The sequence below is a fragment of the Eumetopias jubatus genome, unplaced genomic scaffold, assembly GCF_037043125.1.
Source record: "Eumetopias jubatus isolate StellerSeaLion01/CBP00866 unplaced genomic scaffold, mEumJub1_p1.0 scaffold_2, whole genome shotgun sequence".
NCBI classification, from domain to species: Eukaryota; Metazoa; Chordata; class Mammalia; order Carnivora; family Otariidae; genus Eumetopias; species Eumetopias jubatus.
Window position 1 is genome coordinate 188,796,842 of NW_028274808.1, and position 17,725 is coordinate 188,814,566.

The 17,725-nt window shown below is 35.2% G+C and overlaps 1 protein-coding gene across 1 annotated transcript in view; it reads right to left on the reverse strand.

The window, feature by feature from the left end:
- The window catches only part of NCAPG (non-SMC condensin I complex subunit G), a 50,307-nt gene extending 36,143 nt beyond the window's left edge, over nt 1-14,164 (reverse strand). Inside the window, exons 1-11 of the mRNA XM_028087770.2 lie at nt 13,909-14,164; nt 12,796-12,999; nt 12,105-12,333; nt 9,612-9,757; nt 9,261-9,345; nt 7,829-8,021; nt 7,210-7,359; nt 3,545-3,685; nt 2,433-2,556; nt 1,162-1,248; nt 666-845 (exon numbers count right to left, since the gene is read on the reverse strand). Coding sequence (XP_027943571.1) covers nt 666-845; nt 1,162-1,248; nt 2,433-2,556; nt 3,545-3,685; nt 7,210-7,359; nt 7,829-8,021; nt 9,261-9,345; nt 9,612-9,757; nt 12,105-12,333; nt 12,796-12,999; nt 13,909-14,019 — 1,650 coding nt within the window. The 5' untranslated portion in view covers nt 14,020-14,164. The remainder of the gene's footprint in view (nt 1-665; nt 846-1,161; nt 1,249-2,432; nt 2,557-3,544; nt 3,686-7,209; nt 7,360-7,828; nt 8,022-9,260; nt 9,346-9,611; nt 9,758-12,104; nt 12,334-12,795; nt 13,000-13,908) is intronic.
- Nucleotides 14,165-17,725: the final 3,561 nt, after the last annotated feature.

Sequence of the window (17,725 nt, forward strand, 5' to 3'; positions counted from 1 at the left end):
CCCCCTGAAAGTTAACATCAAATATTATACTGATGCCATTCTATCTTATGATAAAATATGACGTTTATCAAACACAATGAAGTTTAAAAAAAAAATGAATGCTGAAACTCAGCTTTAAGTGTTACTAGATAAAATGCTTAGTATTTCATTTAAAATAACAAAATTACTTAGCTTTTTCTAAAAACAAAAGTGTAGTTAAGCTTTAAAAATTCACATGTATAATGGTATAGTTATAGAAATACCTTTCCTGGCTCAGAAAAGTCAGGAGTCTTCCACAAAGAAAAAGATGGATAGATAGATGCATATTCCTCTTCCAAAACATTCAGAACACATACACTCTCTTGCTCAATCTCTCTCTCTCTCTCTCACACACACACAAGGAAAACACTAGAAGGTAAGTTTCCTCAGAAAGGAAGAAAGACTATATAGACTACAGAGATTAGCATGACAAGGGAGCAAATAAAGTCCTAGTTATAATAATTAAAGCTAATTGAGGCCTTTAAGATAAAAAGAAACAAGAGAAAAAATTATTTTCATGTTAATTCATGATACTGCTAAAAAGCCCTCCAAATAAATATATTCTGGCAGCTTTCTAAGAAAGAAAATAAAGTATAGTTGAGATGATTAATAACAGCTGAAATTTAGTATGATACAGTAATCTATACCTTCTCTATATGGACTTCTTTGATTTCAAGTTGCTCTGTCTCTTTCAATAGGTTTACTTTGGCATCTTCTAATGCTTTTATTTCTTCTTTTAATTCCGATGCTTGATTAAAATCCTGTAAATTAATGCAATTTTCCAAAGCTTCTTTTGCCTCAATAAGTTTAACTTTTATTTCTGCCATCTAAGAAAAGATATAAATTGCTTTAACAAAAACTATTATTATGAACATCTATAGCAAACTAAAGAGTAATATTTATCATGACAACCCAGAAGTTAAGCAGAGTCAGCCATATACAAAAAAGTCGTAGTCTTCCTGATCCAAAGAAGGGCAAATCTTTCAGACTGCATAATCTGGTAACATTTTAGATACTCTTATAGTTTAACAGTTAATAATTTGACTCCGTGAGAACAATTCTGAAAATGTAGAGCAAGAGGAAACAAAAGACTTGCCCAGCTACATTATACTCAAGCATTTATTTAATTTAGAAGAAATTTACCTTGAGTTCTTTCTTTCTTGCATCAGCTGGATCACCAGCACCAACAGTAACAATGGGCGCCCGAATCTCTGAGATAATTTCTGTAACCTGGTAAGTTACAATTCAAAGTACATGCTTTAATATATGTTCTATATCATAAAACGAAATCAAACTGCTACACAGAACTCCAAATAGTATCCACAATCTCTTTAAAAATAGAGCAAAACAGAGTAAAGCAGCACACATTCTACTTGCTAGACAATTTTGGGGAAAGAAATGACCAAACAAATATCTGACTAAAAACTCTAAGATTATGAGAAGGTAAACAGGCACATGACATTGAAGATAAATTCTCTCATATAATGCTTGAAAAACAAAGAAAAATGAATATAGTATCTAATCTTAGGCACCAAAAACTAAAATTCTCTGTCTATAATCCTCAATTCCCTCCCTTGTTTAGCTCCACAGGAGTTAAATATAGAAAAACAGAATACTCTTTTATTCTTCCTTTGGGTATACAATGCATAAATAATGACAGCATAACTAAAGACTTTCCTTTCAGAGCCACTGGGACATAAGAGTTGGCTGATTCAGAAAAAAGCTACGTCCCAAATGAAGGTACTTAAGCAGATGTTGGATAACCACTAACTGGGAATGTTACATGTTGTAGAAAGGATTTATGTGTAAGTATGTATAAGAAGGGGTTGGAAAAGACAACCCTGAATTAATTTGCAACTCAGAGATTGTATGAATTGATGAAAAGCACTGATACAGGTCTTTTTGGCTAGCCCAGAAAAAATAATACTTGGCAATAGTATTATAATAGATAACATTTATTTCTGTATTTACCAAGCACTTGATGAACACTATTTCATTGAACAAGGGAGATTTTATTGTTATTCTCATTTTGCAGACAAGTAAAAAGGCTAAAGTAAGTAACTTGCTCAAAGTCACAAAGCCAGAAAGTAGAAGGAATCTGAACCTAAGTGTGTCTAATTTGAGCCAGCTCTCAAGCACTCTAGTGACTAAGACACATGTGTCCCCTCTTCCCTAACTTGTTCTATTTCAAACTAATTCAACAGAATGATAGGAAGAGAAGGAGATGATTTTTCAAATGTGTGTGTGGGAGAGAGATTTAGTTTTAAGAAGTCTAAAAACTTAATATACAAGACTAAAACAAAAGGCAATTAAAGATAAATAAAGCAAAAAATACTGAAAAGAAAACAAGACAATCCTCAATATCATTGACCAAAACCTTTTAACCTTTATCAACAATTAAGAAAATTACTTACAATTTGTGTTCTCTTATTATCATCCATAACGATGCAGAGCAATCTCTCAACAAGAAAAGAAAGTAAGGACACTGGAGTTGTGGGTAGAGTAAGAATCTCCTGTAAAATAGCCAGTAGTCCTTTCCTGCATTCAAAAAGAACTATTTTCACTTAAACATGATGGTAGAAACACATTTTATCTCCAACATTTCATTTATTCTGCAGACTTAATTTTATTTATCTCAGTCCTTTTTTATCACTATAGGTACAAAAAAATTATGTATAGACTAGGTCAAAAATTTATGTTCTGAAAAAAAAAAATTTTTATAAATGACCCTACAATCTGTCATAAATCAACATGATGAAATGAAAAACATCAGAAGTGTATCAAATCTTTAGACAGTATTACTAGCCCTGTCTGTAATAGAGATTTTTAAGCAAAATCTGCAATTTTATTGATTTATTCTGAAAAAATTGCATTTCCATATATATGAACAAAATGGATACAAACTGCACAGGTCTACCTATATGCATATTTTTGCCCATATAGTACAGCACAATTCCAGAAATACAATACAGTACTTTATTTTCTCTTCCTTAAATTTTCTTAATAACATTTTTCTCTAACTTACTTTATTTTAAGAATATGGTAATATAATACATACAATAAGAAAATCATGTTAATCAACTGTTTGTGTCAATTTTTATGTTTATGCTTATTGGTAAGGCTTTTAGTCAACAGGCTATTAATAATTAGGTTTTTGAGAGGTCAAAAGTTATATGTGGATTTCTGACTCCACAGAGGGGGATGGGGGATCAGCACCCTTACCCCCTCCCCGTGTTGTTCAAGTCAATTACATATATGCATGTGTGTATATGTGTGTGTGTGTGTATACACACACACACACACATATATATGTATGTATACACAGAGAGAGAGACAGAGAGATAGAGAGAGAAAGGGTGTATTTCCTGCTAGATATTACATGTATAAGAGGAAAAAGAAAACTCTTTATTGCACTTTAGAGAGCTAGGTTAAATATAAATATATTTAAGCATACCGTAACAAGACTATATTTCAATACAGAATAGTGGAAGAGCAAATTAGGACAAGGGTTAATATTTAGACATACCTTCCTCCTTCTTCACTTGTATCCAAAGACTTGATAATTAGAATCAACTGTTGACCTATAAACTCTTTTGACATCAAATTTCCAATATAAGAAAAATCATTTTTCATTTCATCTTTAACAACTGGGATACTCTGAATATAACTAAAACAAGCAAAATAAATAAAATGTAAAATCTGTTAAAAAAAAAAAACATTAGCTCCCCATGACATCAGAAAAGGGTCTTTTTCAGTTCATATTACTTCAAATATATGGAGGTTTATACATTACACTAATTTGGCCTAAAGAATAAACTCTATGCTATTGTTATGAACTTTTGCAAACAAACTTATGGGCTTGAATCAAAAAGAATTTGGAAAATATACTCAATAAAGATTCAAATTTCTTATGGGAAATTTTCAAAAGGTACATATTTATGTCTCTCAAATTGGTAACATTATTTCAATGTCACCAGTATTTTCAATTAGAGTCCTGGATCCCTTTAATAAAAACTCAGTTTTTCATAAAGAGCTAGTCTTCACTCATCATCCCTAACTCACCATTATTCTTTTGCTTAAAGGAATAGTAATAATTAATACCAATTATGCAAGTAATCTATGAATACAGTGACCTTTTAAAAAAAAAATCAGAAAAATAGACCTTCATGAATTTGTATTATCCTTGCTTAGGGGCCCTACTAATATCTGTATTGTTCTTATTTTAGTGTGGATATTCCTAAACAAGCACCATCAACTACCCTTTTATTCTTACTATCACTGCCCAAATTAAAGCCTTTTACAAACCTCACCTAGATAAAATTCAACAGTCTACCAAAAGGTCTCCCTTTTTTGTGTGATCAAAAAAAAGCTACTTAAAGGCAGAATTAGGAGTTTAAGCTTAGACAACTAGGTGCTTTTAGGCTAAAAGTAATATGAAAAACAATCCTGATGAAAAATGTCATTTTTAAAATGTCAACAAAAATCAAGTTATAAAAACTGCAGAACTATGTCTGATGAATAAACTGACTCGTCTTTAAAATGACAACCAAGAGTAAATAAAAGCTCACAAATCTCTGGCCATGAGATTAGGACTTTCAATGGTATCAGCACTCTTTGGGTTCTAGTAGAAAACTAAAGGAAAGAAACTAATAATTATCAAAATCATTAGCTTAGTAGTTACTGGTTTCTGACAAGCTAAAAAACCTTCACTCATCTTTGAATCCTCCCCTCCCCTCTGAGTACTTTTCCACTCTAACTTTAGCACAATGCATAGCATCAAGACTGAGGGTATTTTTTTAAAATAAATTCAAAGAGTAGTTGTTTCATTAACAGGTTACAAATCTTGAACTGCATAAATACAACTCAAAATGGACCCACCAATTTTAATTGCCATGAAATCATCTTTTTAACCATTTTTAAACATATTCATTACAATGAAGAGACCACTCAAGAATAAGAAAGCCTTTTTCTAAAGCTCTCTCCAAGAATTTATACTTAAGGTCACTTTCTAAAAATTATGTTGGTGTCTCTTTTTCTTCCTCAAATTTGTCAAGCCTAATTTAATATCCCTGCTTTCTTCATTTATGTGAATACCTCAGTTAACAGGAAATTGTTTCATATCAGAATTCTGAGTCACTACCTCTTTTTGCTACAAAATCTCTGAAAATATATCTCTGAGATTATCAGGAAGTAGTTTTTCCATTTAATTTTGTTTCTGTACTTGAATAAGCTAATCCTATCTAGTGATGTTGTTCCAAAAAGAAAACCACTCTATTTCTAAAGTATTTTTCAACAATAATTAAAATACAATTTTTAAAGTTTTCTTCTTTATAAATGAAAAAAAGCTGATTAAAGTTGCCTATTTCAAAACTCACAGATTAAGTGACAGAGGAAATATAAGAATCCCTGACTTCTCAAAGCCAGAGGAACCAAGCTCCCTACCTGTTGATTTCAGTAACTAAGAGTTAATCTGTGAAGTAATCCTTGAGGAGAGGCTCTCCCTCTGTTACTTAAATATTTATTTCCTCATATTTTCTATGAGCATTTATTACTTTTATATTAATTCATATTATTAAGCATTGCATCAAACTCATTCGTTTTGGACATACTACAACATGGCTCAAACAGCATTATAACGAATACTCTAAATACTGAAATCTGAAATAATTACTATTGAAACAGTAGACTCACACATATTTTTTATGATGTTATTATGAACTCAGGCTGTAAGTTTCCATTTTGGCTCACATTTAAGATATTTATCCTTGATTCAATATTTTGCATACAAATTAAAATGCACTTATAGTTTTGCCTCCTAACTTACATGGAATCGTTATAAGCAAAAGCAGAATACTACATTCCATACAAAGAGAATTCAGGCCTGTAATTGTAACTGTAAATGTTATATGGAAGAAGCTTTTTAAAAAATGCATCAAAAGCATAAAGTTAAAAATCTACACACCAAAATCTATCAAAATATATATAACTTTTGGCCCAGCAATTCCACTTCTGGAAATCAACCCCACAAAATCCCAACATACATAAAATGTATGGTTTAACACAACTTTGTCAGTGAAAACTGGAATTATGCTAAACGTCCATTAACAGAGAAGTAAATTAATTGCCATCATAAATTGATTTTATGATTGCCAATTGATTGCCATCATACTATGGGATGATACGTTAAGAGTGTGATAAATTTATATGCACCAACATATAATGATCGCAGATATAAGTAGCTGGGGAAAAAAACCCAAATATGTATAGTGTGTTATGTTTAAAAATATTTACGTATTTTAATATATGTGTATATAAATGTAGAGAAAGAGGTCTGAAAGTGTGTATCCCAAATTGTTAACTCTAAGATAAATGGAATTGAGGAATTAGGAGATGAAAGAAAAATTCCACATTTTTCTTCTACATATTTCTGTATTTGAATTTTGACAAGAATTGCATTCATGTTTTACTTGGTAATTTTAAAGTGAAATGAGAATAATTAAGAAAAAGGTATATTTTGAAAAAACTTTTTAAAAAACAAAAAGCCAAATGGTGACAGTTTTAATTAATATTAAACTAGCCAAAAAGGTTCACCTTGTCAGTTGGAAAAGTATGGCCCATGCATCAGATACAGCCTGCTGCTTGTTTTCATACAGTTTGCAAACTAAATGGAAGCCTGATTATACATGGATGTATACACAAATACATTTGAAAATATATACAGATGAAAATTACATAAAATTAAAATTTTAGTGTCCATAAAAGTTGAAAGAAGTTTTATTAGAAAACAGTTACAGTCATTCATCATATATTCTTTGGCTGCATTTGCATACCCACAACAGAGCTGTCATTGCGACACAGGTCCACAGACTAAAATAGTTGCTATCTGACCCTCAGAAAAGGTTTGCCAACCAGTTTCAAAAAGTAACATATCATCATTATCAACTTTATGGAGAAATGTTCATAATCACATCCTAACAGTTTAAGGAATGTCCCTAAATATATTGACTTTTTACTCTTTCAGTGTTCTGTCCAGCACAGAATATTCTTCAGAAAGACTCAATGTACATTCTTATTTATCCCTGCCTAGCCAAATAACTGACCCCTGATCAAGCATGACTTTGAGGGAGGGGGCTAGACAGTTGACACATACAGAAACAAAAGTACAATCCAAACAAAAAGAAAAAATTTTACCTTAGTAAATACTCTGCATATACTATGGGCTCTGGCAAAATCTGCTCCAAAAATTCTTCACCTTCATCTCCTTTTGATTTCACATATTCACAAAGCACACGCCAATACAAAGCATTTTCAGGAGTTAATGTTTCCACTGGAATCAGTTTCCTTTATTTAAAAGGGAGAGAATAAGAGAAAGAATAATCTTAAAGTTAAAAATTTGAATGGAGTATAAAAAATGGGAAATAAAAAGCAGACCTGGTTTATAACCAGCATCCTTTTAATTGCAAAGTCGTTAACTTATCCACCCACACACAACTGAAAATACTTAGAGAAAAAAAAAAAGAATCAAACAAGCAAGCACACAATAGGGAAGCATGCTGTTGGACTTCCCATGGTAAGCTAATGCAAAAATCAAAGTAACAAAATGGGAAAAAAGAGAATGCAGCTAAAGTAGTCCATGATAAGGTAGTGAGTTCTTACATAAGAGGGATAAATGAGAAAAGACATCCACCAGAGTAAAGAAAACACAACTGAGGTAGATAAAAGCTATTGAAACAATCTGAAGTAATCAGAAAAGGACTAATTTTAATTGCAGAAGTTCACGAGTATCACATTTCAAGCAATGAATATATACCTGCCATCATTATTTTTACAGATTTCTGCCAGTTCATTAAGAGGAGTCACTGAAAATAAGGCATTGAGAACAGAGACTGCCACTTCAGGAGAATTTTCCACATCTAACCGATGAAGCAACTCTAATATATTTCCTTCAGTGAAACGTAACCAGCCTTGGAGAAGATGCTTCTGCATTGCTTGTTTCACAGCATCTGTTAAGTCATTTGAAATGTAAGTGAACAGAGGCTCCCTCTAGCTTCCATTTCCTATATTTTGTCTGTATCAAATACCTTTCATCAGATTAATGTTAACATAAAATCAGTATTTATAATAAAAATGAGAAGAGACTAAGAACAACAAAAAAAAATACTGAAGAAAAAAAAGGTACAATAATATTGCAAAAGTCACTATGTTGCCATTTCTACTAAAAATGGAAAAGGCCCAACCCAATACCCAACCACTATCACAGCCTACAAAAATATCTGCATTCCTTCTCCTCAGGGTTCACTGGGCTTCAGTGTTAGTCCTGACATTACGATAGTGATTATTTCACCTGATGTCTGACTTCATCTATTACACGATTGTTATTTGCAGTAGTGAATCATACAAGCATGTATCACTGAACAAACTTTATTCTTAGTTTTTTAAGAAGTCATCCTCCCAGTCATTAGTCCTCTGACAATGTTCTAAAACTCAAGTTTTCTTGCTACAGCAAAATTAAGCTATCTTAGTCTTCTCATGGGGATTGGAAATTTAAGATATATCATTCCTTATCATTCCTGTAAGCAGTCTCTAGTTTTAACAGAGAGAAAAAGGGGAAAAAAAAGGAAAATTATGCTAGTCTGATCATTCTTAATTTGTTTCCACAGTATGGCACACATTCTCATCAAGATATACACAAAGGGGAGGGCGCCTGGGTGGCTCAGTCAGTTAAGAGTCTGCCTTCAGGTCAGCTCATGATCCCAGGGTCCTGGGATCAAGCCCTGTGTCAGGCCTGCTGGGGCGGCGGAGGGTGGGTGGGGTGGGAGGGTGGGTTCGCTTCTCCCTTTCCCTTGGCTCCTTCCCCCACTCTCATGCTTTCTCTCTTTCTCTCTCAAATACAAAAAAAAGAAAGAAAGAAAAGATATACACATAGGGAATAGATAGCACTTTTTTAGAAGAGAGAGTTGAAAAAGAGTTCCTGCCCTACCTCTGATATGCATTAGCTATATAGCCTTCAGATATAGTTTCAACTGTAAAACACAGGAAAATTAAAACAAACACTGCTCCTTTAACTACGAGGATCTTCAACCCTTTGAAATGTTTTCTACATGGCTTACCAAGCTAAATTTTGATAGGCTATGTCAGTGACGGGCTTACTTGCCATAATTAAGGACACATGTTTTCTAAATCTTCTAAGTCTACTAAACCAAAATCCACTGATGTTTTGTATATACAGAAGTCTATCTTACCTGATCTGTCATTGAGACCTTGTTGAAGGAGCATTACTCTCTGAGCAATGGACATAGCTCTCATATGAACCTTTTCAGCTAAAACCTTAAAGAGACAGTAATAATAATAAGGTGGTCATTAAACTCAACATAGTCTATATATTTCATAACTAATATCTCCTTCATCTAAGAAAATAACCCAGAATTTCCAAAACAAATATCTGGTAACACATTTAATGTAATAAGAATATACCTAGATTATCTATACTTTCCATAAAAAACCATTAAAATTGAAGAAATCATTATTACATGCCAAATATTTTTCAGAAGTATTTTAAGAATATGTCTATACAAGTTACTAGGCTTATTTACCTGATAAGCCAGCTTTCTGACAGCCTCTTTCACATCTTTGGTGCGCCCCACAATTTTTGGCAAAGTCTTTGCTGATGGTGCAATACATGATAACACTGCACGCCTAACTTCTGGATTTGAATCATTTTCAATCAAAGTAGCATATGCTAAAAATAGAGCAATACCTTTTAGTACACTAAGGAAATATTATTTATTTAACCACAGTCATAAGATAGTCCACATTTTGATATTTGACAATATCTTTAAAATAATAAAGATAATCAATTTTTAGTCTTACACATTTAATTTCAGTGGAAGATTTTTTTTTCTGCCAACTTCCCTTAAAAAATAAAGAAATTTGTCAATAGACTAGGCAGAAAGTCTAAAACTAAAAACAAAGAGCCCTAAAGGTCATGGAAAATCCATCAATAAGATTATGTCTTTGGTTTTTTTTAAGATTTTATTTATTTATTTATACATGAGATGGGGGAGGGTCAGAGGGAGAAGCAGACTCCCTGCTAAGGAGGGAGTCCAATGCGGGACTCGATCCCAGGACTCCAGGATCATGACCTGAGCCAAAGGCAGTCGCTTAACCAAATGAGCCACCCAGGCGCCCCGAGACTATGTCTTTGTTACTCTTCAAGATCTAGAAGAAAGCCTAGTATAGCAGGCAGTTTATTTTAAAGTAATAAGGGTTTTTAAAGGGCTCATTATTTTGATTTTTAATGAGTCCTAAAGAAGGAAGTAACTTCTCATTTTACTCCCTGAAACAAAATCCATTTCCTATATTTAAATGTTTATTCACCTCTACTTCTCAAATTTTCCCCAGCTTTATAATTATGTGTTGACTATTAAACATTTATTTTGTACAATATTATTATGTGTACCATTTAACACCAAAAAATACTATCATCAGTTACCAAAACTGATTATAAAGTGGGGCGCCTGGGTGGCTCAGTCGTTATGTGTCTGCCTTCGGCTCAGGTCATGATCCCAGGGTCCTGGGATCAAGTCCCACATCGGGCTCCCTGCTCCGTGGGAAGCCTGCTTCTCCCTCTCCCACTCCCCCTGCTTGTGTTCCCTCTCTCGCTGTGTCTCTCTCTGTCAAATAAATAAAATTAAATTTAAAAAAATAACTGGGGCGCCTGGGTGGCTCAGTTGGTTGAGCGACTGCCTTCAGCTCAGGTCATGATCCTGGAGTCCCGGGATCGAGTCCCGCATCGGGCTCCCTGCTCGGCGGGGAGTCTGCTTCTCCCTCTGACCCTCTTCCCTCTCGTGCTCTCTATCTCTCATTCTCTCTCTCTCAAATAAATAAATAAAATCTTAAAAAAAAAAAATAACTGATTATAAAGCTAGTAACAGGGACAAAGAGAAAAATGAAAATGTGCCCAAAATGTAGCTAGGCATGTATGGAAAAGTGGAATATGACCATCTTTACGAGCCCAGAGGTAGAGAAAAATTTCTTAAATAAAAGAAAGTGCAAATAAAAAGAAAGGAAGAAAAGAAAAGGAAAAAAAGTGCAAGTCATAAAGGCAGAGACTGATTAATTTTGACATTAGGAATTTCTGTCTAACAGAAGATATCCCAAAGAGGGTGAAACAAAGAGCCATCTAAAGTTGAAAAAAATCCACAATTCACACAACTCCAAAATTTCTTTCCAGAATACAGAATTCCAGTAAATCAATAAGACAAACCAACAGAAAAATGAGAACACATTAGTAGGCATTATATAGAAGAAATACAATTAACTGTTAAATATATGAAAAGATGCATAAAAGGATATATATCATACATACACCAGATAAAACAAAAATTTTTAAATCTGACAATATCTAACACCGGAGAGAATATGGATCAATGAATGTTTTTATGTACTGTTACTAGCAGTATTAATTAGTAAACTGTTTTGTAGAACACTTGTACCTTATCTAATAAAAGCTGAATGTGCACATATCCTAACAAATCCACCCTAGGTATAGACCCCAGAAAAAAAATATTTAAGCTGCGCATAGCAACACCACCATTTTTTTCAGAGCAAAATAACTGGAAACCAGATACTCTGTCATTAGAATAATTAGCTGTGTTACAATTCATTCGACAGAATGCTGTAAGACAGTAAATATATCAACATGGATGAATGTTACAATTATAAATAATTATTAGAAAGCACAGAAAAGTATGACTCATATAGCATACAAAACGATAGGCAAAACTTTTTAGAGATACACACATGTGGCTAATTGTTTAAACAGAAAGACAAGAGAATAATTAACCCAAAATTCAGGATAATCGTTAATTCTGAGAGTGGGGTGGGACGTAAGGTAGGCTTCAAAGGCACTGATGATGTTCTATTTTTTTTAAGTTGGGTGGTGGCTACTTCAGTATTTTTAAAAATCACAGAGATATATATATATATATGACCTATACTATTCCACATAGAGAAAAAAAAACCTCTCTACTGAGAATTTAACGAAGTCAAGGAAACTGAAAAAGAATTTAGGAAGCTACACATACCATTAACAACTGGACATTCATCATCTTTGGGATCCTGAAGTCGTGAAAGAGCCAGAACTGCCTGTATCCTCACATTTGGAATTTTATCTTTCAATCTAATAAGCATGGCTTCATTAATTTTATCAAACAAATCATCATCAATCTGGGCATTTTCTGGCATACTGCCCAAGAGCTTGTTTATGAGCTGGCACACTCTAAATCTAACTGCATTGCTGTTTGCTTCATGAGACTGAAACAGGAACAAATCAAAATTACTTACAATCACATACCATTTGAATTATTTAGAATTCAGGAAGTTACAAAAGTAATTCATTACTCGCAGTGAAACTACAATGCTACCTTAATCCATATGCATACGAAAAGTATTAAAATATACACAGTCCAAAGTAAGTATAAGCTAAATTATAAGAGCATACTTCTCTTTGCAGGAATTTTTACTTTACTTCTAAAACAACTCATTTAAAATGATGTGAGAACTGGCTAAGAGAGGTCATTAAAAAATGCTGCAGTTATTTTAAGTCCATTTTTTTATCTTAATGACAGTTCTAGTATTTCCTATAAAAGGCAGACTCATCCACAGACATTTTCTCAGTTACTAAATATTTCATTCTCTAAAACATACAAACTCCCATGGCCCTTTTAATATAATTAAGTTTTCTACAACACTTCCCCAAATTTCCAGTTTTCATACCTTTAAAAGAAAGGTAAACAAATAATTTAAAATGCCACCATCTTCCTCTTCCTCTTCATCTTCCATATCTGACTGGTGAAATGAAGTAACAAACTTGGCTGCGAAGTCTATTAGTCTCTCCACTGCTGGTTCACGTTTATAGACCACCATAGCATATTTAAGATAATGAACAAACTCCTCATGAAAAGCTGTTTTAACATCCATCTGAAAGACAAAAGAGAAATCCTTCACAAACTGCACTGATATAATCCCTTTTTCCCAACAGTACCCTAAGACTGCTTAAAGTACTAGTCATAACTCAAACTAAAATCATTATTTAGTAAACTCCCAGGTAAGTTTCCAAACTATCAAAGAAAAAAAAAACTGCAAATTTCTCTCCAGAGAAATGTACTTCTCCAAGGAAGAAAACAAATGTGAATGTTGACAGTGAAAGGATCCCTTTGACTTTAATACCCTTTAAATTCTCAATATGCCTTGGTGCCAGTTTAGTAAAAATATGCTTCTTCATGAAACAACCCAAAATCAACAATGGCTTTCATATTTTACCACATTTAGCCTTACTCTTACACAGCGATTTCCTTTTGATATAACGTTCACATCTTATCTCATATCCTTAAACCCGATATATTGAATTACAATTTTTCTTGGACCTCGAGATAATTTTCCCGAAACTCACTGTCCTATTCTCACCGCACTACTCAAAACAGTATTTACTTAAATAGGAAGAGCCGGGTCCTAATGGTTAATTTGTTATTTGGTGATTCGATTCAATTTAACTGTGAATAATTTGGCGTTCCTGACGTGGGCCGTGACCTGAGGGACAACAACCGCTGAGCCACCCTGTTCAGGATCCACCCAGCGGCCCAACACTTGGCGCCAGGTCGCCCCGGTGCCCGTAAACGTTGCTCTCCAAATTCACAAAGAATTAACGGTCCGCGCCGGAGGCCGCTGGGGATGGGGGTGCCCGGGCGACCTGGGGCAGGTCTCCAGACCTCTCCGAACTGGGTCGGGAAGGTTCAGAAGGTTGGAGTCCGGAAGGCCACGGGCGGCCCCTGGGGGACGCTTGTCCGGGGAGGGCGAGGGGCGGCGGCCGAGGCCCGGGGCGGCGCTTACCGTGCGGTAGGTGCGGCTCAGCGCCACCACCAGCTTCGCCTGGTTCTGGTGCGGCTGCTGCGCCAGCTGAAAGGCCTCCTTAACCGGTAGCAGCTTCTTCTCCGCCCCCATGGCGCCGGCACCTGGCCGGGACGAGCCTCGTCCGCTCCGGGCTGCAGGGTCCCTACGGACCGCAGGTCAAGTTTACAAAGTCGCCTCGGGTTCCGGTCAGCCAGCAGCTGAGCACCCAGGGTGGAGTTACCGCCAGAACGTTCAAATAACTCCCGCGGGAGAAGGAAATACCGCGAGACTGCCGCGAGAGCTGGAAGAGATGGATCCACCTCCCTGAATTACGGCAGTTTGGGCGCATGCGCTTAGGAACTGCGCCGCGGTTTTCCCTGGGAAGTCGCGTTTGTAAAGGGAGGGGGCGTCGGCTGCTCGCCGAGCGGTGGTGCTACTGTCGGGGCGGAGCTGGTGGTGCTAGGCCTACCTGGGTCGTGCAGCTGGGCGTGGGGCGAGAAAGAAGAAAGGATCCTCCATGGGTGAGAACAGGGAATCTGCTGAGGGGAACAATTCCTGCTCCGGCTAAAGGGGAGCAGGGGATCCCGGGCGTAAGGGTTCGTTTGGAGATCCGTCGAGAAGGGCAAGAGGGTGTGCTGGAGGCTGGGCAGCGGCCCGGCTTCCACTGAGAAAGCGGACGTCCGGATCTGCTGAGGGGGGCGTTCCGAGGTGTCCTGATGGAAGCGGGCCTCCGTCATTTTAAACCTTAGGACCTCCGCTGGTGGAGGGGTCTGCAAGAGGGAGGCAGTCTGGGAAGAGCTGCGAAGAGAGCCATGATTTAATTTAGACCTAGCTTACTCTAGAGGCACCAGCTTTCGAGGCCTGGTTTACAGAGGTGCATAACGACTATGTATTCAACAAGGGAGAACACAGGGGATGGTGTTTAGGGTAGTGGTAAAGATAAAGTAATTTGGAGTGCCTTCGAGCAGGAACTAGGTCTTTAAACATAAAAAAAAAAGGCAAAATATCAGACAAAAACGAACATCTCTGTACCCATAGCCAGCTAAAGAAATAGAAGATTACAAAGCCGCCTGTTTACCTTTTTCCTTTTGAATTACCTTCTCTCTCCAGCCTTAACGGCTTTTCTGAACCCAACTGTTTTATGTATTAATGATGACATATGAGTAAGTCTCTGAATAAATATACTGTATTGTTTTCATGTTCTAAAATATAAATCATTTGCAAACAAAATAATCCTTTGCAACTTGTTTTCAATTAGTATTGTTTTTGAGGTTTATTCATATGGATACTTTCATAATAATAACTCACACCTTATGGACCGTTATTTGCTAGACACTGTTGTAAGCACTTTACTTCATTCAGTCCTTACAAACAGCCCCGATAAGGTAACTTCTAGCTTCTTTTAAGATGAGGAAACTGAGGCACAGACGGGTTTCTATAGTATTCTGTTCTATGAATATTTGATAATTTATTCATCCATTATCTTGCTTCATATTATACATACAACATAAGTATTCAAATGTTAGTTAAAGTAATGAATATGGTAGCATTTGGGTTGCCTATAATTTCAAAATTATCAGGAGGTCCAATTCTGAAAAGGCAAAAAAGGATGCGTATTTTAGGTTAATCAGCTGGAGCAAAAGCATAGAGGCCCAAGAATTTATGGGATATACTGCTAACATCTCACTATAGCTAAAATGTAGAATGCCTGGAAAGCTGTGGAGAAAGAAAGCTAGAAATGGCATTAATTTATTAACCAAATATCCAAATATTATTATTTCAACATATAATCAACAAATTATTGATAAAATGATTTACATTCTCTTTTTTCCCTACTAAGTCTTTGAAATTCGGTGTTATTTTACACTAGCCACATTTTGGGTGCTCCATAGATACATGGGGCCAGTGACTACATTATTGAATAGTGTGAAATGATTCTTATTTTGAGAACCACTGTATATGCCATTTGTTTTTCATGTAAAATTGGCAAACTAAAAATTAGAACAAACTAACATTTGAAGACATTTTTCTTATTTTGTGGCCTTTAATTGCTCAGCTCTTTTTATGCCCTGGGTCCCTGCTACCTTTGTTCCTCTGAATGTGAAGTTTCTAACAATATTATTTCCTTTACTGTATTTTATTTGGTGATTTCTCCACAAATGAGAGATGACTTTGTATCATTTTGTCCGTTACTGAAGGATGAGGCATCTGGCCACCAGAGGGCAGCCTAACTATTTTGATTAGCTTTTTTTAGGATTTAATAACATGTTTTTGTTTAGTATTTTTTGAACATGAAAAGATGGATTACAAAATGAAAAGGCAACGTTTGGAATGGGAGAAAATATTTGCAAACTATATTTCCCTTAAGGGGTTAGTATCCAAAATATATAAGAAATTCCTATAATTCAATAGCAAAAAAGCAAAAACCCAATTAAAAAATGAGCAAAAGACCTGAATAGACATTTTTCCACGGAAGACATACAGCCAGCAAGTATATGAAGAAGTGCTCAACATCACTAATCACCAGAGAAATGCAAAACAAAACCTCAATGAGATATCACCTCACACCTGTTAGAATGACTATTAGAAAAAAATCAGAAGATAAGAAGTGTTAGTGAGAATGTGGAGAAAAGAGAACCCTTATACATGTTGGTGGGAATGTAAATTGATACAGCCATTATATAGAAAACAGTCTGGAGTTTCCCCAAAAAATTAAAAAGAGAAATACCAATGTGATCCAGCAATCCTATTTCTAGGTATATATATCCAAAGGAAATGAAATCACTATCTCAAAAGATATATCTGCATTCCTGTGTTTATTGCAACATTAGTCACAGTAGCCAAGATATGGAAACAACATTAAGTGCCCATCAATGGACGAATGTATAAAGATGTGATTTATATGTAATGGAATACTCTTCAGTCTTAAAAAGGAAGGAAATCCTGCTATTTGCTACAAAATGGGTCAGCCTAGAGGATATTCTGCTAAGTGAAATAAGTCAGACACAAAGGCAAATATCGTTTAATCCTACTTATAGGTGGAATCTAAAAAAGTCAAACTCCTAGTAACAGAGTAGCATGGAAGTTATCAGTGGCTTGGAGGATGGAGGAAATTGGGAGATGTTGGACAAAGTACAAACTTGGAGTTATAAATTCTGGAGACCTAATGTACAGCCTGGTGACTATAGTTAGTAATAATGTATGTATACCTGAAATTTGCTGAGAGTAGATCTCAAGTGTTCTCACCACACACAAGAAAATGGTAACTCTGGGGTAATGGATGTATTAATAGCTTGTTTGCAGTAATCATTTCACAATATATACATGTATCAAAACATCACATTTACATGTTAAATCTATACAACTTGTCAATCATACCTCAAAGCTGGTAAAAAAAAAAAAAGATGCTATATTAAACTTAAACATTCTAGTCTCACTGCCTTAAAGCTTACCTGTTTCTTGAGTTTTGCTTTTAGTTTTGTGGGAAAAAAGAACAAGTGATACCTGGGAATAAATTTCTTCCTGTCCTTGGTAAAACTTAGTTTAGTTGAAGATATAACAAAACTGAAGATTTTGTAAGGTAAGGCTATGTAGTTCTGAAATTATGGTAAAATCATTCTTTAAAGGTAAATTATACATAGGAATAAATGGAATAGCTGTGTTTAATTCAGTTTTGATGTGGGAAAATTATACACATGGAATAAAAAGGAGTAACAGTGATGGGTTCACTCTAGAATTAACATGTGCCCCCAAAGAGATTTTGTCTTATTTCTGCTAAAAAAGTAGAGTGGGCCTTTTAAAGAATGCTGTGAGTAAC